Below are 22,788 nucleotides of genomic sequence, written 5' to 3'. Positions count from 1 at the left end.
CTGATTTCATTTGTATACTGTTTTGAAATTATATTCCCTTTTTAGGATCTTGAGATTAACTGATCTACATGGGGCAATGTCAATGTCTCAAGCAGAAAGTCATAGAGGGCAGGGTCATAGTATAGTGAGCTATTGGCCTTATAATTACTTCACAACATTGTTAGGCCAATAACAATTTAGTGCAGTAGCCTACCTCATACAATATTCGCTCAGTGTTTTTCCTGCAGCTACAGGCCTAAAAATTTAGTTAGGTTAAATGTAGTCTTAAAGTAATTGGCATTAATAACTGCTGCTGTTTGTTAATTAAAACATGAGTTGTCAAACTTTATCTCCATAGAATGTTTTCATTAATTGATTGTAAGCCAAGTTAACCATCGCATTAAAGACACAAAACTACCTACGCTTTTTAACATCAAGGTAGACAGGGCACGGTATGAAACAAGACGATTATTAATGCCTTCGGGGTTTAAGAAGTGCCAATCTCCAATCGATGATGTAGTCTTTCTTGGCTCGATTACATTGCAATCTTGTCGGTAACTTTGTTTTAAAATGGCGGCGGATACACTAAGACAGGTATGTTATTGTTCGGACTGTCAAACTTGTGAAATGCCTGTAATTTTATATGAACATGAAGAACGTGCTTTCTTAGTGTTGTGTTATGACATTTGATCAAAAGCGTCTCGCACATGGAATTTTGCTACGACAATAAAGGTACCAGAAAACAGGAATTATTTGAGACGTCAGCAAGCAAGCGATTGCCTGTAACTCAGGCGTCAAGTTTTCATGACAATGCTGTACTTTCACGCAAGCAATTGTCACACCCACTTTGTTAGTTTTCGAGTTGCCACCGGCGAATGAGATGTTTTGTCTTTGTACCTTCAAGCTAATTTCATACTATGTGCTGCGTTGAGTTCGGAGGTGAGGGTGGGTTGCAGCAGCGCATCTTCATGTACCGCTACTGGACACCTGCCGCGTAAGCGGCCCACCTGTAGCACCGACATGGCACATACAACCGAAGGGACCAAAGACCGGGCAGCAGGAAGCGAAAGTGGTATGTGACGATTTTTTTTTCTTTTTCAAAATAAAATAAAATTTAACAACAAAAAAGTGAATTCGAAAATGTATGACAAAGATTTGTAGCAGCAATGTCACTTCCTAAAAGGCAGTGTAGGGCCATGTCACAAATATTGAAGATAAATGGTCCCTTCATCCTTTGTTTAACCTAATACAAAATTGTGGTTGGACACGCTATGTGTGTCTGGGATGAAAGAACAGGATTTTCTTGTCTCTATTGTCATCATAAGGGTGGGTTATGTCAAGGGTGCTTCAAGTATGAAATGGAAAAACAATATTTGGAATAGTAACATTTTAGATGTGTTTGATCAGTTTGTTATCTGTTAATAGAGGATTACTTTAGCAGTTTTGTTCTATATAGCAATGTGAAGGGAGATAAAAATTAAAATAACTGACTATCTTCTGTCATTAACTGTGTGGTTGAAATGTTGGTTAAAGATAACAGCTACAGGGTCTATAAAATCACTTTCGGTGCCGGCTTGTGATCAGTGAATAGCAGTGTCACCACAGCAACAGATGCTAATTATTTTCAGAGGGACATTGGAGGTTTATATTCATAGGGAGACACGTGCCTCAGTTTGCACAGCAACAACCTGTGCCCCGCCTCCTGCACCCCTTGTTACCATGGACTGTCATGGGGCGAAGTCCAGCTGCAGACTCACATGACCACCTATGATCAGAGACTAAATCTACGGTATTGGTTTGTGGGCTCAAGGAAAAATCTCTACTTCTTTAGTATATATTTTAAACTTTGAAAGTGTGTCAAGGTCTGGACACATATCATGAGAATTGCACTTTAGGATACTTTTTTGTATGATCCTTATTTTTGCATCATTTTTCCTTGTTGAGCATGGTGGGGGTAAAACCGAAGGTTGCGCCAGTGGCATTTTAATCTGCCGTCACGTGTTTACATACTCTGTGAACCTCACTTCAGCTCCTCGGGCAAGAAAGGAAAGTTCAAAGAGAGTTGTTCATTTTGGCCTTCAGATCCAGCTTTCAGCAGCAGGTGGTGCAGTCAGGAAGCAGGATTAGTCTGTGCTCTCATACACTGGAACATAGCCCCACTGCACTTTCATGCACAGGGAATACCCATGCATTGTGAGAGAAGAACATGCACTCAGAGGGGCTGAGTGCAATATGTGCGGCAAAGCACTTTATATAGACCAATAAAAGAAACCCCACAACGTTTGGGTGTCAATACTGTACACGTTTAAGAGATTTTAATACTTTCTCCTCTACTCTGCTTTGTTTTCACCATTACTCCAATTTCTTGTCCAAACCGTTCACAGTAAGTCAACATAGAGCCTAGCCGACAGAGCCTGGTCTGTACAGTCCTATTTTCTGGTAACAGGCCTTGCAGAAGGCCCCGTTCACATTACAACGTCAGATCCAGTTTCAGCCTGGTTACCGTCGGATATCTTCTTTCGCCTCCCTCCGTGTTCTCCTCCCTTCTCGCTTTTATCTCTATTTATTGTCGTCCTGTGTCTGCCTGCCTCGCTCGAAAGGGGATTGTTTAGCAGGAGGAGGAAGAGGAGATGGAGGGAATGTTGCAGGAGGAGTGGAGGGGGGAGAGAAGACGCGGATGCAGGAGGAGGGAAGCTTAAGTTTCAGGGTGCCACATTCTTTGAGGTTGGATGGATCTGACTGCATTCGCAAATAGGGCAACCTGACCTTAATCCGTGTCACTCTGTTTGGTGGTTGCCGGGTGGTTGCCGTGTCATGCTGAGAGAGAGCATGCATAGTTACAGTGTGGATGGAAACTCTCATTAGAATCGATTAATCTTTCAAAGGTAATGTTTAGTTTCAAAAGAAAAACTTTTGCAATTAGACTACATTTAGCTATTCCTATAGTTTTGTATGTATGTAGCCATGCTTTTTTTGTTTGGTGCAGAATGTCCTTAAGAGCTTATTTAGTTTGTGTGTCCTATATCGTCTAATATTTGTATCCATTTCCAGGGGTTTCTGGACAAGCCATTATGAAGAATGGCATGGTCAAAGACCAGGCCTCCACAGCTATGCCACCAGGCCCTGACCTCCAACACCACAATTGCGAGCATAACCTACCCCCCCGACTGCCCCAATACACCTTGCCCAGCTCCAAGCCCTTATCCTCCAGCCCCGGATCCTGCAACAGCAGCCCCCAGCCCAGCTACCTTCACCAGGACCAGGATCAGGACCGCCACAGCCTGGCCTCCCAGGACTCTGGCATCCCCACCTTGGAGATCAATCACCCGGAGCACATTCACGCCCTTCCGCGCCCAGGAGACGGAAGCCTCACCCTGGTCTCCAGTCTCGACCAGAGCCCTGCCACCCTACCTCTGGACCCGTCTGGCGACAACAGCCTCAGGAAGTCCTCAACGTTCCCCCGCAGCAGCTATGATTCGGTCCGCCTCTTTAGTCCCTCCCCCAGGACTGGGATGACCCTGAGGACGGGGGGCGCCGGGGGCGTTTCAGGGACCCTGAACCGCAGCGACGACATCTCCATGTGCAGCATGTCGAGCCTGAGCACCGAGCTGTCCGCCACGCTGTCCGTCTCCAACGAAGACATCCTGGACTTCATGGTGACCTCCGACTCCAGCGCCATCGTCACGCTGGAGACGGACGAGGGCGCCGCGGCCCACTTCTCCGACGTGACGCTGTCACCATCGCCGAGTGACTTCGGGGACCTGTGGAGCCCGAGGCGCAGGCCGCAGGGGTCAGGGGTCGAAGACGAAAGACGGCCCAAACGGCTGGGGCCGCTGGCGAGCTTCTTCAACAGGTAACTGGCCGCATCTAACCAGCCTTTTTGGTACAGCCCGTTCAGTTCTTCGTTCCATGGCTACTTTGTCCATGGAAAGCAACACAAAAGACGGCATCGCTTAAGATCACATTGAAAACCTCCTTCAAACAATATATATATATATAAAGTATAGCATTTGATTTATTCAGCAGATGCCTGTATCCAAAGCACCTTCCAGGCACTGCATATAGGCCCAGTTTCTCAGATGTGGATTAGGGATAGCCCTAAAGTGAGAGAAATATTTTATGAAGATCTTCATTGAAAATGTTTTTGCTTAACTGGATTAACTATGCTTTGTGTGTCTTCATAAACATTGAGATAGTGCTACAGCAAATCGGAAATACAACACGCAGAAATGTGTGACATGCAGAGACGTTTCTCCTATCTCATTGTCCAACATAAGAATGGAGGCGATGTTGGCCTGGCGCTTAAGCGTTTTAAAACTGAACATCCAATTTGAAATACCTGTGCCTTTTGTTTTCGATGGCACCCATATCACTGGGAAACCTGTTTAACCAATGTACCCACGCCTATACACACCCCATACATCTCAAGGGAACTTACATGTTGACTTGAAAAACATGCTATCTCACACTCGCAGTTCTGGTCATATTTAACCTTTACTCAAAGTTAACCCATCCTTCTTTTCTTTGTCTATGTCATTCTGGTTCCCTGCTTTAACTCACTCAAACATCCATGATGACACAATGTCTTGCAAACTAAATGCCAACTGGTTCTGCTATTTCTAACATCTATGATACTAGTGAGGAAATGGTGGAGAAATGAATGTCAACGAAATAAAATTGCACAGGGACTCATCTAGTTTGGACTTGTAGGACTTGCTTATGGTATAATAAGAGATTGTGTTGTGCAAACCAGTATCATCATATTTTTAGTTCTCAGGCAATTATCAAGTTAAGAAAGACAACCCACCGTGTAATGCTCTACATAAAAGTTGCACAACCTTGCTCAGGAATGTCAGTAGTTGTGTTTGTGTGCACGCTCATGCCCATGTGTTTGGGTGCGTTTGCATGGGTGGTGTTTATAGTCCATCCGTCCATGGAGCTGTATAAGCCCTGCTGAAGCTGGGAACACCAAGGGGAAACAGTCCAGAACCTTCCAGTGGTTCAGTCCCGTCCTCGTGCCACACAACATCCTGTGATAAGTTATGTTCAGGGAATGGGAAGGACAGAGAGGGAGAGACTGAAATACTTAAGTCAACCCCATTCGGTTCCCACTGGTTCGTTCAATTAGAATGGTCTCTCTCTGTACCTGTTGGTTGCTTGCTGTACTGTACTTGACGGTAACCCAGTCAGTTTGTGCCTTCGCTGTCATGTTGCTTATAAACTAAATACAGTAAGTCATTGTTTGCAATGGGGGTATTGTTCTGGCAAAATTTGATTGGAGTACTGGAGAATATAAAGATTGTATTCGTTTGTTTTGTCAAGTTCAGTGAAATGTCCTTCAAGTATAATGTAGTCTCTGTTATGAGGAGAAGTTTCATTGCAATTCTATAGTTTTCACTTCCTTCCATACATCCGCCCCCACTTACCCTGAACTTCTCCCTCTGGCAATCTTGTCGCCTTAGTCAGTCTTGTTTTTGTCAAATCAAAGCCACCTGCGTTCTGTGTAAAGACAGATGTACCACCCTGTTAGCCTCTTGTTTGAACAAGCACCGGGATAAAACCAATTCCCTGTTGCCATGAGTTGGTGACCTGACACTATCTTGCTGTTTCAGGACCGAGAATAAGAAGCGTGAAGTTTGCCCGAGGTTTGTTCAAGGCTCTTACTCATTTGTGAGCCTCTTGAAAGCACCTCCCTCTCCAGCCTCTTAACTTATCATAGCGTCTCTTGGTATGCCTCGCTCTCTCTGGAAGTAACACGTTCTCTTTCCCCCGCCTCATGCTTTCTCTCAGTTTATGTTCACACATGCTCTCTCTCTCTCTCTCTCTCTCTCCCTTTCCCCCTCCCTCTCTGTAACTCAGCTGGACTCCTTCACTTGGAGGCGTGTGGAGCTCGGTTCAGGAGCTTCTGTCACAGGACACGTTTCCTTCACCGTGGCAGCCGTCTGTGTCTCTCTCTATCCCATTCTCTTGAGAAACACTTGAGATTCCTTAACAGGATCGAGTTCTTTGTTTTGTTTTGTCGTCCTGAAGAGTTTTTGTGCGGACAGGATGGCTGCCCCCTCGCTTGTGCTGTTTATGGACAGGTTTGTACTGTGTCACAGGCACGCCTGTGTCTGTCACATTGTGGACGGCTCTTATCAGTGCAGGTCTATGCAACTAAATACTTTCTGCTGGGCTAAACCATAGAATGGTATAGATGCCCTGCGAATCTAAAGGGCTTGGTGATTCCAGTGTTCCTGCTGGTGTTCTAGAACACGGCCTGGGGAGGCCAGGAGAGGAGAACTTTGTTCTCTGCTGGCCTGTAAACTGCTTTATGACTGTAATCTATTCTTAAGTGTTTTACTCGTGCTGGACAAGATATTCCTGGTATTTTTTTTCAGCTGGAACATTTTTTATATGTAATTTAGTCAGCTGTCACTAGTTGTTTGAGGGTAGAAATCCTGTTAAACCCCTTAGTTAAACTATATCCAAGTTTCCATGGTGATGGTTCAGGATGTACAGATTGTTTACCACAGTTGTTTCCCCCAGAGATTCAACCTTTGTATTTGAGAGGCTGGTTTGTCCAAGTCCACCTCTGTGAAGGTGGTTGCAGTCAGCAGTAATCAGCTGGCTTCCTCCTATTTGAAACGGTACGACTCCGGCCCGTGGGGTTACTATCGTTTAACAGCACCTGCAAAGGCTGTCACCATCTTGTTTGTTTTTCATTTATAAGGCCTACCGCTTGATTCTTAATCACTTTGATATGAAAAGGGCTAATCCAATCAGGATTTCAGCCTAGCTTTTAAGAAGCAACTTTGCCAAACTTGCTGCTTCTGAATCAACAAGACCCACACAGCTATTCTCATCATTGTATCGATTGTTCATTGTTTTGGCCACAGCAGTTTTGTTGTCATAGCATATGCAAAGTTTTATGAATAGAAGGAAACCTGACATGAACACACTCATCCAGCCTACCACTGCTAGTGCATACCCTTCAGCTGGCTAGTGTGTTTGGAGTAATGGACAGCCTTGCATCTCTGTTTATAGCTTAACTGTGTGCTGTATAAGGAGTATGTTTGAACCCATGTGGGGGGTATATTCTAACCTTGTATGGCGTATACGATCAGACAAGAAGAGGTAAAGGGTTTCATTTTTAATTACAAACCACGAAGCCATAAATTCTGGTTCTGAAAGGCTGACAAGATTAGCACACAGTGCACAGATTTTAATTGCATTTTTTTTTATTGACCTTGTGCTTGAGAACTAGCAGGCGTGCTCTCTTTGTTTGCCCTGCGGGCTACCTCCCACTAAAAGCCTGGTAATCACTCACCACAACACTGGAGAACATTACTAGAGGTGTGTTTCCTACTGGTTAACTTGCTGGGTTTAGTGACAGAATAAACTTTTGGTGACGTAAGAGTTCAAAAGATTTCTCCTCAGGCACCTTGGTGTCTTTCAGTGCAACTTTGCACGTAACACCATGTGACATAACACTTTATGCCTAATTGGCTTATCAAATAAGGTGTAGCTCCTTCCCGCTGTTGTCGCCTCAAACTTTTCATCACAACAGCTTGGCACCTTGTTGACAAATTCACTGACAAATCCGTTTCTTCATTTGCTGCTTTCCAGCATGGCAATAGTTGCGTGTCCCTGTAGCAAAATGGAAAACCTGTGAATGTTTGAAACATGGAGGTTTCTGTGACCAAGGGGCTAGCACGCAGGGGGCCTCTCGCTTCCTTTCCTCATTTCCAATAGAGGAAGGTTGTAAAGAATTTAAATCCTTCAGTTGGCATCTAACGTTTGAGTTTTGAATTTTAAAATCAGCCATGTCATCGCTGCCTCTGGCAAATCCAGCCAGTACAGAACAGAAGACACCGCTTGATGTAGCTTTGCAGTGACACCAAAAGAGAGGACCCGTCATCCATCACAACAGGAGACAACTGAAGAATGTGTAGAAGTCCTTGGTGAAGACTCATGAATTAGTCTTAGGCGCTCTCTACCTTAAAGCTCTCTGTGGGCCAGTTTGAGCACTCACCAAGAAGGTTTGTGAATTTGCGGGTTTAAAACCAGCAATGTACATGTAATACTGTATATATAAAATAAAATAAATTATTCCTCATTGATTTCCACCCTCAAAATTCAGATTATTTAGTCTAGTTGTCTATTGATCTGGTGCTCATGTGGTGTGTGTGTGTGTTAGCTCAACCCCTTGTGTTGTGCAGTGACCTGACAACAGGAGTCTCTCACCAGGGTCAGGAGGTCACTCACAGACGGCTTCCTCAGGGGTTAAGGGGTCAGGGGTCAAAGCAGTTGACCACACAAACACAGGCCCCCTGGGTCTGTATCATTATGCGTCTGACAGACAGAGATGTGTCTCAACACAAACAAATACACGCCCACAGCCTCTGTTCATTAGCTGTTCTCTCCCCACTACCAGGCTGGAGAGCCAACATCAGTTATTGGGTCTTGACAAATGGTCAGCCTGCGTGCGTCTCATTTAAAAAGACTCGATTCGACAAATGGAACACTAACTCCTTTTTCATTGATTAGCAATGTCATTAGGCCTGTTAAAGCTAATCGACTGGCCAAGAAGCTTCCCCGCTGCTTTGTACCCTGTGACTCCCCACTGATGGTGATAGAGGTTCCGCAGTTTTTACTCGATTACAGTGTCTCTTTCACCAACCGTCTCTGGAGGAGGGGATCCCTCGCTGTATTGCTCCTCCCAAGGTTTCTTCCATGTTTTCTCCTCTATTGAGTTTTTCTGGGAGTTTTTCCCTTGTCTTCCTTGAGGGTTTAGGTTGGCTGAGGGGCAGTTCTATGGGCGTATGTGAAGCCCTCTGTGACATGCTTGCGTGTAAAAAGGGCTATACAAATACATTTTGATTTGATTTGGTCTATCGACGTAAACGCATCTCAACCGTATTTCTTAGCGCTCGGGCCAAGCGCCACACACCGAGACACGTGTTCACCCACACAGAGGACCAGCTGGGAACGACCTGGCATGTCCACCAAACATTCTCCCCGTCCGTTTATGACACTTCTGTTCAATTATAAGTTGACCCCCTTCATTTGCCGCTGGGTATTCATGTCCTTTCACAGCTGGGCTCTATTCGCCAGCTTCCAATTAGAGCTTCCCATTGTCTCTTTGTCAACACGCACTTGTCTTGTCGTCTGATGTCGATGCAGGAAAGATACAGTGCGGGGGACAGACCCTCATTGAAACAGGCCAGCACAGTATTAGCATTAGCTCTTAGCAGTTAGCTGTGAACAATGCTAACTGCTAAACATATGGCTTCAAACTGTTTAGTTGCCTTGTGAGCAAATGTTTTTATGTTGCTAGGTGCCAAGTGTTTTTAGCTAATAGTACACCAAGACATAATATGTATTTTATGTAATATAATACAACATATGTGTAACAAATATGTCGTCGATAACTGTTGCAGGTCTAGACTGAGGCCTAGCTGTTTGTCGTTATACTGTAGTTCTGGTCCTCAGTCTGAACTGTTAATTACTGCTACCTGGGTTGTTGGGGGAACTTGTGTCTAAATGTGCTGATTTCCCTATACACCAGTGCAGACACACACACACACACACACACATTCAGGCTATTGTGGTTGCCTGGCCTCAGGTGACTGAATACAGCCAGTGTGTTCTCAGCTGTTGACTGTGGTTGTTTGACATCATTTTCTCTCTTTATTCTCTCTCTCTCCATTGTCCTTACAGGAGTCTGTTTGCCAAGAAGGTGAAGGACACTCGGCCAGTAGACCAGAGGGACCCAGGCTGGAAGCTTTTTGGGAAAGTCCCTCTTCGGGAAACTTCCACCAAGGACCCCGGAAAAATCCAGAAGGTAAAATCAACAATACAAGGCAATTGGAGCAAGAAAGTGGATGGGGCTGTCTACCATATATATATAAATATATATATATATATAAATATATACATTTCCTGCTTTAGATAAAGAGTCTACATGCCTGTGTGTAAACTAGTGGTTACAGGCAAGCAGAGTTCCTTTGAAGGATACAGATAAAAGATTCTGTTTAATTAGAATAAACAGAGCAAGGGAGGGCACTTAGAGGCCAGACTCGATAACCTTGCACTATCGTCAAAGCCATACTACTGCCATCAGCAATTGTCATTTAATTTCCAAAACCACAATTCGAAGAAAGGCCATCAATCTATCAACCAAGCACATTCATTTATAGAGCTATGCCACGTACATTGCAAAGGCTTCAGGATGTTTGCAACATAAAGCTAACACACAGCACATGATTCTTTTATACAGTATGACATTTGTGATGGATCGCTGATAGGAAACCGTGATTGTTCATTAAAGGCCTGGTTCATCAAACCATACATATCCCCTGCTCTGTTGAATCGCCAAGTAGTTTACACAACAAGGAATTTACTTTGGTATGTAGGTGCATAATACATTCAATGAATGCTGTCAACGTCCCAAAGTGTAATAGAAAGACTATTTGGCTGCATGAAAATGCCTTAACGCCGGCAAAGTGTCATGTATTTAGATATAAATCTCTGCATAGTTAGCTTCCTCACACCTACTCACACATGCAATGATTCAACCCACATCGTGGAGCCGGTATCACAGCCTTCCAGATTGATGGGACCAAATTCTTGTACTTTTGCAAGTTGCACCTGTGGCTTAGCTTGTAGCCAACCCTGGAGACTCTCTGTGGAGACACAGGGGTAGCTGTAAGTTTGAATGTCACCTCAGGCAAAGTCACTGTCGACCTGCCGAATGTCCAATTCGGTACACGACATGGAATTCCAGTGTCTCCATGGAAACAATGTGTCTTGTGTAGTTTGCATATTCCGTTTAAACTGTTCCAGTGTAGCACCATTCCTGGAAGTTCAGAATGTTTGGTGGCCCCATTTCCCAACGGTACCTACTGTACCAGTCAAGCTTGAGAGACACAGCCCCCCCCCCCCTTTCCCCCGAGGCTGAATTAACTCTGTTGAATAAAGACAACTACGACATCATCAGTTTTAATGAGTGAATGTTTACTACAAGCAGGCTGTGAAAGCCAGAGAGTTTTGGAGAGAAAGAGAGTGTGTGTGTGTGTGTGTGTGTGAGAGAGAGAGCGACAGACAATGTTGGTAGTAGGCTGCACACAGCAGACCCAAGGCAAGGCTTTCCGAGCGCTGACAGAGTGGATTACAATGGAGAGCAACGGCTCAGCCGCTGACTCCATATCCATTTATCTGGGCTCCATCACCATGCCTGGCAGGGTACTTGAGAGCACAGACCTCCTCTCATCCCGCCGGTGACTAATAGTGCTCGGCGGTGCTGATTCGCTGACACACACGCACACTACAGGGAGAGAGGGAGGGAGAGAGAGAGAGACCTGATCCGCTGTGCTTTGTACTGATGCAGGATTGCTCTGGGTAGCGTCATTATGCGTGCTGGGAGGGCGACCGAGTGAAGGAGAAGGGAGAGACAGAGACGGAGAGAGAGCGGTATCATGCTGCTGCATCAGCTCCACCTACCTGGGGTGTGTCCCAGCGACAGGCCAGCTGTCCCCTTGCCCTCCTCCTCCTCTTCCTCGTTGTCCTCTGCGAGGGCTGTAGCAGGAGCAGCCATGACGGTGTTTGGAGTTTGAAAAACCTTCACCACCACTCCCCCCTCCCCCCCTCCCCCTCTCCTCTCCGGTGGTCTGGGAGTCTGTACGGAACTGCAGCGTTCATGGTGAGTGAGCCACACGCGTGTACATGTGCACTTCTGGACGTTCACGGTTCCATGCTTGTCTTGACGCGAGGGTGAGAGGCCGAGCTCCGCTGTCTCTCTCTCTCTTTCACTTTTTCTCTCCGTCTTACGAAATGGAGAGAGTGATGTAGCGAGGTTCACAAAATCAGCCTCATTAAGGTCCTAGCTGTCATCCATTGTGGGAAGTTGTGTGTTTTTCCATCTATTTACAATAAGAAATGAGAAATAAGCCAGTCAGCATGTATCTTCATTCCTTAGCAACAAAGTCTTATTTGTAACGTGACACTGCCAATTAAAAGACACAATAGTCTTTCGTAACCCCTGTTTATTGTGCAGACTCCTATTTGATCAGGTTTCATCCACTTGTCCTCTGTGGATGTTTCACGACGCGTGAAAAGCCCTGAAATATTCAGTCGCTCTCAGCGCAGGTTAAAGGGGTCGTCAGATGGATGTCCGTCCTTCTTTCATGCCCTCCGTCGGAAAGCCCAGCGGGGGTTTTCTCTTTCCACCGCCGTTCCATTAAAGGCTCTGTCATGCACCCTCGGTCGTGTAGTCTACAGATATTGACGTAACATAAAATCTACCAGATTGGTGAGGGGTGAAGAACAGCGTGAATGTACGACAAGGACAAGGGATTGAAAGACAATGAAGGGTCATTTTTATACAATGACTAAGGAGAAAGGGAGATGGGTGCAAACGGAAGGCAACATTTCCCAACTTGCTAGTGTGTATGCACCAATGTTCCCTGCGTGAAATATGTATAGCTATGTGCAGCTGTCACCTACACAACTTTTTCTTCCGGAAATGAACCGGGACAAAATAATAACAAAATGTTATGAGACATGAGCCGAAGATGAAGAAGGCAAATATTTAACAATTTTGTCACAGACTAAACAAGTTGAACGAAGGAGTGGTAGAACAGAGTTTTTTTTGTTTCGAATGTGGCAGATGTTCTTCTGATTGGACGAGGGAGACAGTAGGATTATGATGAGTGGCGAGCAGAACGACCAATAGCAACGGAACACCACGATGAGTCCTGATAGTGTTTCCAGAGAGACAGAGAAGGGGCAACAGACATGCACACAGGACGGACACGACCCAGGACCACCTGTGTCCACAACAGGAACGATCCCAAGTCAAAGCAGGCATGGTTTTCTCCCCCACTCTCCTTGTTTTTCAGAGTTTCCTCAAACCTCCTCTCTGTTTTCTCTCACAAACTGTTCTCCCTAGTCCTCTTGGCTTCCACGCTTTCTGACTCGCTCTGTTCTTGGTTAAGGGAAGCCCTAAGTGGTTACACCATATCATCTGTTAACCTAGCCTTTTCCTTGTCTGGGCTAGACTGCTGTTTTGTTCATTCATGGTGAATGTTGTTTTGCCCTCTCTCCTCTGTTGACTGCTGCTCATTTGTATTGGTGTCTCTGTGAGTCTCAGTCCAGACTGGCCCTGCCTTTAGGGTAGGCTGTGTGTGTGTGTGTGTTGTCTCAAATTGGACAGGAGTGATGGCCAAATCCCTGGAAGGTCTGCGTTTCCTTTCCACTAGCCGTTTGAGCCCCCTGCTGTCACACACACACGCACACACACACACACACACACACACACACACACGCACACACTCTGGCCAAGCCCACACGGTGTTCTCACTGCCCCGCTCCCAGAGGAAAGGGGGAAAAGGCACTTAGTTCTTTGACCCAAAAATGCAATTTCCAAAACACCCTGGCATGGCCTGTAGCAACAGTCAATTGTTTTCCATTAGCCTACCCTGTGTAGCGTAGACTTGACTACAATGTCAACCTTTTATATTGATGGGGAAGTTCGTTTTAATACCACCAGCTACTGTATATAGTTGCTCATATATTTTTGATAGGCTCTTTAGCAGGCAGGCAGAGAGAGGGAGACACACGTAGCTCTTACATCACTAGCAGGAAAAAAAGAGCCAGCTTTAATGAGACACCTTGTGACAACACAGGTTCCTCTGGTGACAGGTAACCCTGGGATACCGTTGGTGCTCCAGGGGGGAGGAGATGGGAGGGGAGAGGGGGGGGGGGGCACTAAACCAGGAAATCTGATCGGCTTGCACGATTTTCTAGCCTAGCCACTGAAACCCGCTCGTCGTCAGGTTCACCAAGTCAAGACTGCCACTTTAACACGGGGGACAGGTCCGTGTTGGTTCAATGCGATTGCGAATGCTGGGAAGGGGATTTGCAGTGTTCAGTTGAGGGGATTGACCGGCACCATCTGTTTTGTGGGATTTGTTTTTCTTTGAAACCCCAATGGTGCTTACAGGAGGTAACACCCTAATCCTCTCTGTTTGGAGCCAGTGAGAGTGGATGTGACGATGCTTTTTAGTAGACAATGCCTTATAGAACAATCTCCTCCACGTTGCGTAGCCTTTATCAAACATAGGCCTAATTAGTCAGTGTACACACACACACACACGTATGCTGTTATTTATGCACACAAATGCATGTGCACACTCTTACACACTCTTGTCGTCTCTCTCTGTCTATCTTTACTGTACTTTGTTGCCGTTCACCTTGTCGGCAGCACCTGCAATGCTGCTGGAGAGGTGCAGAGTTTCCCCTCTCCCCTCTCTCTTATCCCAGCGGCTTTGCCACTGGAGCTGGCAATGCTCCTTCCCAAACAGTTCTTAGTTCCCCTCCTGTCTGCAGCAGAGCGTCCTCGGCTCTGGCTCGGTGCCCCCCTCCCCACGGGTCATGAGTCAGTATCTGTCTATCTAGGAACTGACGGGTGGCCCCAGACCTGGAGTTGAAAAGCCCTCGGTTTAACTCGCCTGCGTTGTTGTTGCAGTTTGGAGTACATGTGTAGAATACGCACTCCTCAAAAGGGCCGCGGTGTCGAAAAGCTTAGCCAGACCCTTGTGCGTGTGTGTGTGTGTGTGTGTGAAGTGAAGAGTCAGGGAATCTGCATTGTAAGGAGAACGCCAAACGTAGCCCCACTTCCACCCTTGATCTGTGAGATGAGGGGAGATGAAAGGAGGAGACGGGGGGGGGGGGGGGGGTGGACTTGAGTAAGGATGTGTCCCTCCCACCGTGTCTTTCCTCTCTGCACATCCTTCATATCCCTACATCATTCGCTCCTGTCCTCCCCTGTTTGCTGAGGCGATTTACACGCTTTAAGGCCCCCCCCCTCCCTCGCTCTCCGTGTCTTTCAGTCCCGTATGCTGCAGATTATGTCTGAGTCACTTCACTGGAGAAGGCCTCAGGATTTTCCATTCCTCCGTTACCCTTCCCCCCCCCCCCTCCTCCTTGTTTTCCGGTGCAGTGGCCCTCCTTTGTCTGGGGTGGTGATAAGAGGGAGAGTGAGCGCGGGGAGCCTGGCACTTGTTCTCGCCTCCTCCCTCTCTAGTCCATTAAGATCCTCCTCCTCTCTCTCTCTGTCTCTCTCTCTCTCCCTCTGTCTCTCCCTCTGTCTCTCTCTCGCTCGCTCTCTCACTCTCCCTCATTGTCTCTCTCTCATTAGATGCTGGATGCCAAGTCCCCCCCCCCTCAGGATTGGGGGGGCAGCCACGTTCCTCACAGGCCCGTGGGTCTGTCTGCAGGACGTATAAGAGGGGAATGATATGTGTGTGCATTAATTTGTGTGAGTGAACGATTTTATGTAATCCTGGGTGCTGACGTAGGCATGGGTAGAGTGTCTGTGTGGGTGTGGGTGCGTGAGTGTGTGTGTGAGTGAGAGAGAGACAGAGAGAACTCGTGTGTGAGGGACAATGACCTGACCCTCCTCTCAGCACCCAATACTTGCTGTGTGTTGCGTATGTGTACTCTTAAAAGTGTGTGTGTGTGTGTGTGTGGTCCCGCTTCAGGAATATGAAACTAAGAGTGGCCGAGCTGGACCTGGCTGCCCCTCCTCTCCCAAGCAGCAGAGCGTGAGGAAGAACCTGGACTTCGAGCCCCTCTCCACCACCGCCCTCATCCTGGAGGACCGCCCCGCGTAAGCACAGACACACACACACAATGATATATATACAGTATGCACAAACGCTCTCTTTCCCTCTTTGTCTCCCTGGCTCTCAGACAGTATAAGTACAGTATCTGTCATTCACTGTTATTTCAGGCCGGCGTCTATTGTCTGCAGGCTCTTATTTGTGGTGTGAGTGAGTAGGAGGAGACACAGGAGAGAAGGGGCGCTAAAACCTGAATACCCCACACCCCCCCCACACCCACACACACACTCTCTCTGCATCTCTCTCCCTCTGTTCAACTGTTACTAGTTCAGGAGAAGAACCAGTTCTGTAAATCACGTGTGCTTCTCCGAGGAACTTAGAAGCAGAATAAACACCAAGGGTGAACGCAAAACAGACAGTGAATATTGTGTGAGGGCATGGCAGTGTGGCAGTATGAGCGTGTGTGTGTGTGTGTGTGTGTGTGTGTGTGTGTGTGTGTGTGGTTAGGGCAGAGCAACAGGGCACTGGCACCGTGGAAGAAACACAGCTCCGTCCTTCCTCCATCCTTTCTTCCTTCTACCTTGTTTCAGTCTGTCAACACCACAAGCCCAGCCACCATGAATAATAGAAAACAGCAAGTCTTACACTACCTCTTCCCTGTGTGTGTGTGTGTGTGTTGCAGTAATCTCCCAGCAAAGCCAGCAGAAGAGGCCCTGAAGCACAAACAGCAGTATGAGGAGATGGTGGCGCAGGCCAAAAAGCGAGGTGCGCCCCTCACCTCTGTCCACCAGGGGGAGCCGTCCACACTGACACGTCCACACTGACACTCCCAGCAGGCCCCGCAAAACCTCCCATGCTGTACCTGCTTCCTTCACATAAGCCCCTTCATGTCATGTAACTGTCCGACATGGTCTCCACCCTCTCTTTTCCTCTGTCAATGATTCCTTCTTTCTGTCACCCCTTTCTTTCATTGTGTTTTTATCCCCCCCCTACCCTAACCCCTCCGTTCTCTCTCTCTCTCTCTATCTCTCTCCCTCCCTCCCTCCCTCCCCCTCTCCTGTCCTCCCTCCCTCTGCTGTCTTCCCTCCCTCTCTCTCCTGTCCTCCCTCCCTCTCCTGTCCTCCCTCCCCCTCCCCTGTCATCCCTCTCCTGTCCTCCCTCCCTCTCCTGTCCTCCCTCCCCCTCCCCTGTCATCCCTCTCCTGTCCTCCCTCCCTCTCCTGTCCTCCCTCCCCCTCCCCTGTCATCCCTCCCCTGTCATCCCTCTCCTGTCCTCCCTCCCTCTGCTGTCTTCCCTCCCTCTCTCTCCTGTCCTCCCTCCCCCTCCCCTGTCATCCCTCCCCTGTCCTCCCTCCCCCTCCCCTGGGCAGAGCTCAAGGAGGCCCAGAAGAGGAGGAAGCAGCTGGAGGAGCGCTGCAGGCTGGAGGAGAACATCGGCAACGCTGCCCAGACCTGGAACCAGGAGATCCTGCCCAACTGGAGCACCATGTGAGTGCAGGCGCCCGGCCGCCATCCCCTCACCTGCCGATTGGTTGACCCTCTTTGATGTAGCGATTTAACCCTTTTCTAGCATAGGTTATCGTTCCGCACAAAGTTTTTTTCCCCAGGTGTTTAAATTGCTCTCCTCCGTTCCTCCACTCCTCCCCCTTTCTGCTCCCCTCCCCTCCTCCCCTCCTCCCCTCCCCTCTCCTCCCCTCCTCTCCTCCTCAGGTGTACCTCCAGGAGGGTGCGAGAGCTCTGGTGGCAGGGTGTCCCTCCCAGCGTCCGAGGGAAGGTCTGGAGCCTGGCGGTGGGCAACGAGCTCAACATCACCCACGGTGAGTGAGCACACACACACAGACCCAGGCACACACATAGAAACACAGGCGTGTGTGTGTGTGTGTGTGTGACGTGTCAGTGTGTGGCGCTGTATGTCGACAGAGCTGTACAACATCTGCCTGGCCAGGGCCAAGGAGAAGTGGAAGGCCATGCCCTCGGTCGCCCCGGAGACGGAGAGCGAAGGTAGATTGACACACTCTGGCACCCTTCCTTTCTCCTCTCTGTCACTCTGCCCTCCATGAGGGTGAAGACCTCCTTCAAGACAGAAAATGACAGACTTGGTTGATATGCCAATGAGTCTGACGGAAGTGTTTTGCTCCACCTCCACTCCCTCTCTCCCTCTCTCCCTCCCTCCCTCCCTCCCTCCCTCCCTCTCTCCCTCTCTCCCTCCCTCCCTCCCTCTCTCCCTCCCTCCCTCCCTCCCTCTCTCCCTCCCTCTCTCCCTCCCTCTCTCTCTCCCTCCCTCCCTCTCTCCCTCCCTCTCTCCCTCCCTCTCTCCCTCCCTCCCTCCCTCCCTCCCTCCCTCCCTCCCTCCCTCTCTCCCTCCCTCCCTCCCTCCCTCCCTCCCTCCCTCCCTCCCTCTCTCCCTCCCTCCCTCTCTCCCTCTCTCCCTCCCTCCCTCCCTCCCTCTCTCCCTCTCTCCCTCCCTCCCTCACCTGTGTCTAGATGCAGGCTTGTCCCTAGCAGACCGAGAGGCCAGTCTGGAGCTCATCAAGCTGGATATCTCCAGAACATTCCCCCACCTCTGCATCTTCCAGCAGGTGAGGAAGACGCACACAAACACACAACAGCTCCTTTCACATCAGTGAAATCATGACCACTCTTGATTGGGTTTGGTTGATGTGTGGGTTGGCATAATGGGTGGGTCTGGTTGTGTGTTGGTGTTGCATGCGTGTGTGCTACGTGTGTGTTGGTGCGCAGCCCAAATCAAATCTTCCCTTGCGCCTGTGTCATCAGGGCGGTCCATACCACGACGTGTTGCACAGTATCCTGGGAGCATACACCTGCTACAGGCCTGATGTGGGCTATGTAAGTACACACACACACACACAGTAGTCCACACTGTTGCATGTGACGCGGGGGCGCGGCCAGGCTAACGCGGCGAGCGTGTGTTCAGGTGCAGGGCATGTCCTTCATCGCGGCCGTGTTGATCCTCAACATGGACACGGCCGACGCCTTCATCGCTTTCGCCAACCTGCTCAACAAGCCCTGTCAGATGGCCTTCTTCAGAGTGGACCACAGCCTTGTGAGTGGACGCGCAGCAGTGCGGCACGCTGTGCTCCTCCTCTGTAGGACCCACAGACACGTCTCATGTGCACACGTGTCTTTGATCTCATGCACACTTTCATACACGCACGCACTTCTAATCTCACAGACATCTCATACACGCTCCATATACAGATATGTACTTACATCTAAGAGACACACACACACACCTTCTTACCCACACGACTCATGCACAACTCGGTAAACTTGACGACATCTTCTTATCTGATACAGTCATTTTAATCTTTCTTTCTGTCTCCTTTCTTTATCTAATTCTCTCTCTCTCTCAATCTCTAGATGTTGACTTACTTTGCAGCATTTGAAGTTTTCTTTGAGGAAAACCTACCAAAGCTTTTTGCACATTTCAAGAAGAATAACTTGACTCCCGACATTTACTTAATAGACTGGTAAGGCTGTGCTCCTCCGCCCCCACCTCACCCTCCCTTCTCCAGTGAACCTACACGCCTCCCCCTGTTCATACCTGACGCATGGGCGGGACCTTTTTAAAACGTCTGAACTCTGATCACTGGGTAGGCCTGTGTGTGCATGAATGTTGCTGTGTGTAGGACTGTGGGAGTGAGGGGGGGCAGGGGGGTGGGACGACACAGGGCTGAGAGGAGGATGCTTAACTGTGTGTGCCAGAACCCTGTGTGATGGCGATAAGGCTGGCCACAGACTGCCTGCTTATTCTACTGCCTGGCCCTGCTTAGTGACTCGGCACTTTCTAGATTAGCGTGAGCTAACCGGAACATGCTTGTAGTTCTTCTGCCTTTCTCATCTTTTCCTTACTTCATAGGTAGCCCTCACAAGGCCAACCTGACGTTCTCTTTCGTGTGTGTGTGTGTGTGTTTGTGTGTGCGTGTGTGTGTGTGTGAACCCGGCCCTCCTCCAGGATTTTCACCCTGTACAGCAAGTCGTTCCCCCTGGACCTGGCGTGCCGGGTGTGGGACGTGTTCTGCCGCGACGGGGACGAGTTCCTGTTCCGCACGGCGCTGGGCGTCCTGCGGCTGTACGAGGACGTGCTGACGGGCATGGACTTCATCCACGTGGCCCAGTTCCTCACCCGCCTGCCCGACACCATCTCCCCCCACCAGCTCTTCGCTCACATCGCCACCGTCCACATGACCAGCAAGAACAGGAAATGGGCTCAGGTGAGGGGGGGGGGGGGGGGGTCTTTGTGTTTTGTTGGGTTAGTCAAACGTCCAACCGACCTTAAAAAGGGTTTGAGCATGAAGCAAGGTTTGAGCAGCATCACCTGTTTTGACACCTGTTTTAGATAATGACCTGATAACATGTTGACACAGTGCAGTAGTGCGGGGATTAAAGTATTCCGGCACCGTGATGGATGTCTGGCGTGCGGCCATGAGGAAAAGAAAATCGGAACTTGCATGCGGCTTAATATTTTCAAGTCAATTGATTTTCCCTACCAATCATATGAGAGGAACGCAGCTATAACTAACGTTACAAGCCTATCAGAAGCAAAGCAGGGCGGGTCTTGGCAACACTGTGTGAATGAGATCCATACGTCACGTTAGCGTTGTCGGTGAAAGCGTGGAGCGCAAATTCATGAAGCCTGGGGATGATGTCCTACTCCTACCCATAGATAAATGACTCCAAAATAAATGGCGCTGGGCGTGGATAGAAGAAGGTAGAGACGGCGAACCTTTTGGCAGTTGGTGCAAGAAACTGAGAGAGCCTGGTGTGGCACTCGTTTCTGCACGTTTTTCTCGAGGAAGTTAGGCTACTACATGCCAGCAGCGGTAAGAAAGTGCTTGCTCATCGTGTCATAGAGCCGCTGCCCGTGCACTCAAACTTCCCACGACTTTGCCGGGAGCAACTGTTACAGCTGACACACCGTTGTCTATGACTGACCGTGTCTGCGACTTAGAAATACGTTAGTGCACATTTATTGCGGAACATGACTTGTCATTCACAATGTCTTAGCCACTGGTCACCCTGTGTAGAAAACTAGCTGAAGACCAAAAAGCGTTTTTCTCCAACCCCCCCTCCCCAAATCAAATCCTTTTCTTATGGTGGACCACATAGTTAATATCTAGAAATCTTCCCCTGACCAAGTCTCTCCCTCTGCTCAGGTTCTCCAGGTCTTACAGAAGGAGCAGGAGCGGAACAGTCCGGTTCTGAAGCGCTGAGTTTGAGGTTCCTGGACGAGAATCACACCCCTGTGAGACTGTGTGAGGCTCCAAAACAACTCCCCCCCCCCCCCCTTCTGCCCACCAAACACAGGGCTCTGGTGGGCTTACTGTGGGGCTGACTCCCTCCCCCCCCACACACACACACACACACTGCTCTTCCCTCGGGCCAAGCAGGCCATCTGTTCCTGGATCTGGACCTGAGTCTTGATGACTGGACAGCTATAGGACCCAGGGGCACTCAGCTCCCCCACCTCCCAATCCAGGGAGCGGGGTCACAGACTGAGCAGGTACCCTGGAGGGTGGAGTCAAAGAGCCTGGCAGGGGTGAATGGACTACAGGGCCTTACATCCAACATTTACCCACCACTTAAATGCTGTACCCAGCTACTTGAAGAAAACAACGACCCCTCTGGTGTGGGGGAGCATGTTGAGGGCTGGACAACGTACTGTGGCCTGTACCCTAACCTGCCGTGTCAGAGCCCCCTGAACGGAAAGTTCCAGCGTCTCTCTGTAATCGCTTTTTATCTCTGTCTGTCTCACTCACTGACTTTCTCCTCCTCGGTGGCTTTCTCTCTGTTTACGTCACTCTTTTTTCATGCCTTGAGGGTTGTTTTAATTGTATCCGTCTCATTCCCTGAAGTAAGGAAGGACCCAGGGCTCTGGCTTTGGGAGCACAGGACACTGACTTGAAAGGAGGCTGACTGGTTTGGAAGGGTCACTCCTGCAGATGAAGATGCAAACACACTTTCAAGAGACAAGGTAACCTGAAGAATGTGGACACTTATCGACACACACACACACCTAGTAGTACATGTATGTCTTAAAAATCGCTGGAATGTTACTTTTAAAGAAAGGTGTAACCCTCTTCAAAGAGGGGGCATAAGCTGCCTGTAATATAGGGTTGACGATATACAGTATATTTATGTCTGATGTATTTTAACTGGAACTGTGTAGGTTACTGTGTTTTATGTTTGGTTTGTGACACATGCTGACTGTCCTCACTCCCGTTTTTGGTACAATTTTTCTGGCAAATTTGTCTTGTTTCCCACGTTTGTTTTTGATTTAAGCAGTTTCCTAAAATGGCCGCTACGTTTTTTTTGTTTTTATTTGTAGAACACTGTATCTCTTAAAGTCTTATTTTTCTCCCTTTTAACCAAATGTGTTTGGCTACTGATGTCAATGTGCAATAGGAGACTCCGAAGAGGAAATAACTGATTGTAGAATATATTGTATTATACCCTCACACAAACACCTGTTCAGAGTGAATATGAATCTGCTTCGGTACTGTATTGTATCCTTTAAGGCATTTGCTAACTATCTGAATCTGAGCCTTTTACCTCATCCATGACTTCCTCTGTTTGAAATGACAACACGCTTCCTTGTTTTGAGGTGAGAGCCGAGAAGAGGTTCAAACCTGGTGTGGTGTGTTTAAAATGTAGCTGTCATGTCATCTCAAAAACTCTCAGCAGCTGAATCAGAACGTGTGGAAAAGTTGACCCTGACTTTGGTACCTAGTATCCCTCATCCTAGAAAACAAGGTTAGTCATGTTCTTAAATGTTGGGCTGCTTTACACTGCCATATGCACAGTGTGCGTTGGCCAGTGACATCAAAGACAATCCGACAATGTAGACTTTCTGTTCACGTATCAGTACACTTCCCTGCCCTAACTATAGCATTTAGCCTAAATGCCCCTGCTATACCCCTATTCACACACCTTGATGAATCACCATGGCAATTATTCTCATTATTATTCGTTGTGTCTTGCTACTCTCAAGTGTGCCCAATTCAGGACTTAAGTTTTAATGTGTGTGCCTGTGTTTTGTGTATATGTATTAAAGTGATATTTTGGAGGATAGAAAAAAGATTAACTGTGAGTTATTCTATGAATGCTACGTAAAGAAGGGTGTGTATGTGGTGGTGGTGGTGGGGGGGGGGGGGTCTCTGTGTGTGTGTGTTCAGCACAGAGCC

General features: G+C 48.3%; 1 protein-coding gene across 5 annotated transcripts; it reads left to right on the top strand.

The window, feature by feature from the left end:
• Nucleotides 1–72: 72 nt before the first annotated feature.
• Nucleotides 73–22,684, top strand: tbc1d14 (TBC1 domain family, member 14). 5 transcript variants are annotated; one of them, XM_047049138.1, is made up of 15 exons: nucleotides 73–573; nucleotides 884–1,051; nucleotides 3,031–3,832; nucleotides 9,682–9,805; nucleotides 15,504–15,631; nucleotides 16,267–16,349; nucleotides 16,954–17,071; nucleotides 17,294–17,400; nucleotides 17,504–17,584; nucleotides 18,068–18,162; nucleotides 18,359–18,430; nucleotides 18,519–18,647; nucleotides 18,965–19,074; nucleotides 19,560–19,818; nucleotides 20,761–22,684. In XM_047049138.1, exons 2-15 carry the CDS (start codon nucleotides 1,000–1,002, stop codon nucleotides 20,815–20,817), a joined length of 2,217 nt encoding a protein of 738 aa, XP_046905094.1. In that variant the 5' UTR covers nucleotides 73–573; nucleotides 884–999; the 3' UTR covers nucleotides 20,818–22,684. The 5 variants fall into 5 exon arrangements, with proteins under 5 accessions (XP_046905094.1, XP_046905095.1, XP_046905098.1 ...); XM_047049139.1 differs by lacking the exons at nucleotides 73–573; nucleotides 884–1,051; nucleotides 3,031–3,832 and adding an exon at nucleotides 5,915–6,062; XM_047049142.1 differs by lacking the exons at nucleotides 73–573; nucleotides 884–1,051; nucleotides 3,031–3,832; nucleotides 9,682–9,805 and adding an exon at nucleotides 11,581–11,662.
• Nucleotides 22,685–22,788: the final 104 nt, after the last annotated feature.

Source organism: Hypomesus transpacificus, chromosome 25 (genome assembly GCF_021917145.1).
Source record: "Hypomesus transpacificus isolate Combined female chromosome 25, fHypTra1, whole genome shotgun sequence".
In the NCBI taxonomy this organism is placed as follows: domain Eukaryota; kingdom Metazoa; phylum Chordata; class Actinopteri; order Osmeriformes; family Osmeridae; genus Hypomesus; species Hypomesus transpacificus.
The sequence above is the reverse complement of the archived record's forward strand: the minus strand, read 5'-3'. Positions and strand labels throughout refer to the sequence as shown.

What these genes read in the sequence shown, in the direction of transcription:
- tbc1d14 (XM_047049138.1), top strand. Translation starts at nt 1,000, where the DNA reads ATGGCACATACAACCGAAGGGACCAAAGACCGGGCAGCAGGAAGCGAA. An exon ending in CGAGCTCAACATCACCCACG is followed by an intron (nt 17,401 to 17,503) that starts GTGAGTGAGCAC and finishes GTATGTCGACAG; the next exon opens with AGCTGTACAACATCTGCCTG. An exon ending in ACAGGCCTGATGTGGGCTAT is followed by an intron (nt 18,431 to 18,518) that starts GTAAGTACACAC and finishes GCGTGTGTTCAG; the next exon opens with GTGCAGGGCATGTCCTTCAT.